This window comes from Acanthisitta chloris, unplaced genomic scaffold (assembly GCF_000695815.1).
Source record: "Acanthisitta chloris isolate BGI_N310 unplaced genomic scaffold, ASM69581v1 scaffold2700, whole genome shotgun sequence".
NCBI classification, from domain to species: domain Eukaryota; kingdom Metazoa; phylum Chordata; class Aves; order Passeriformes; family Acanthisittidae; genus Acanthisitta; species Acanthisitta chloris.
Window position 1 is genome coordinate 3,050 of NW_008650872.1, and position 940 is coordinate 3,989.

The 940-nt window shown below is 41.7% G+C and overlaps 1 protein-coding gene across 1 annotated transcript in view; it reads left to right on the plus strand.

Annotated features, from left to right (window-relative positions):
- The first annotated feature begins 429 nt into the window (after nucleotides 1-429).
- The window catches only part of AAMDC (adipogenesis associated, Mth938 domain containing), a 5,201-nt gene continuing 4,690 nt past the window's right edge, over nucleotides 430-940 (plus strand). The window contains exon 1 of the mRNA XM_009070439.1: nucleotides 430-561. Within this exon, the coding sequence (XP_009068687.1) occupies nucleotides 430-561 (132 nt within the window). The remainder of the gene's footprint in view (nucleotides 562-940) is intronic.

Below are 940 nucleotides of genomic sequence, written 5' to 3' on the forward strand. Positions count from 1 at the left end.
GTTTGGCATTTTTTTAACCTCATTTACCACTTTAAGAAGCAGTGTATATGTCTAATACTTTAGGAAGTTATTTTCACCTTCATTGTACATTTTATGAAGAAGATTAAAATCCAGATGAGAGAGGATATTCTTGGACCTGATCCCTGCTGATAGTTTTAAAAGTTGAACACCCAATACTTTTATAGATTTAGCATGTAAAATGATTTGCCCAAAATCGTGCCCAAAATCCCCAAGAGGACTGGTAATTCAAACAAATCTGCTGATCCTCCGTTGAAGTCTGTTGTCACAAAATCAAGTGGATAAAGTCTGTAATAGTATTTCCTTCCTTGCTCCTTGGGGCAAGGGCAGAATTTCCCGTTTTTATTAACATGTGTTGGCCTCATGTTATGTATTAAATATCCTTTTTCCAGACTTTGGTTCAACTTTGTGATGTCTTCCCCTGAAATTGCTTCCCTTTCTTGGGGTCAGATGAAGGTGAAAGGCTGCTCTACAATATACAAGGACTGCAAAGTATGGCCGGGAGGAAGCCGAACCTGGGATTGGCGAGAAACTGGGACTAATGTAAGTTTGCTGTTTACTCCCTTGTATTTAAAACAGGCCTCTGAGAACAGTCCAGAGAACAGTGTTAAAGTTCCAGCCAGAAATTCAGTGAACTGCCTTTTGCTCTCATCCAGCAGTTAGACTCTTCTTGGGAAGGATTGGGTGTTTCAGAGGTGACCTTGAAGAGGTCAGAGGGCTGCAGACGCACAGTGTCCTACACAGGACAGAGTGCAGCAACTGTTGTCATGAGTCCTTGCAACTACCCTGACCAGACAACTCTCACACACCTTAGAGCTCTCAAACAACATTCTGCATCTGGTAAAGAGTGCAATTGTCATAAAATGCCACTAACAACCCCTCTTCGGACTGCCTAAACAAAAGTTGTCTTCAGTGAGATAGG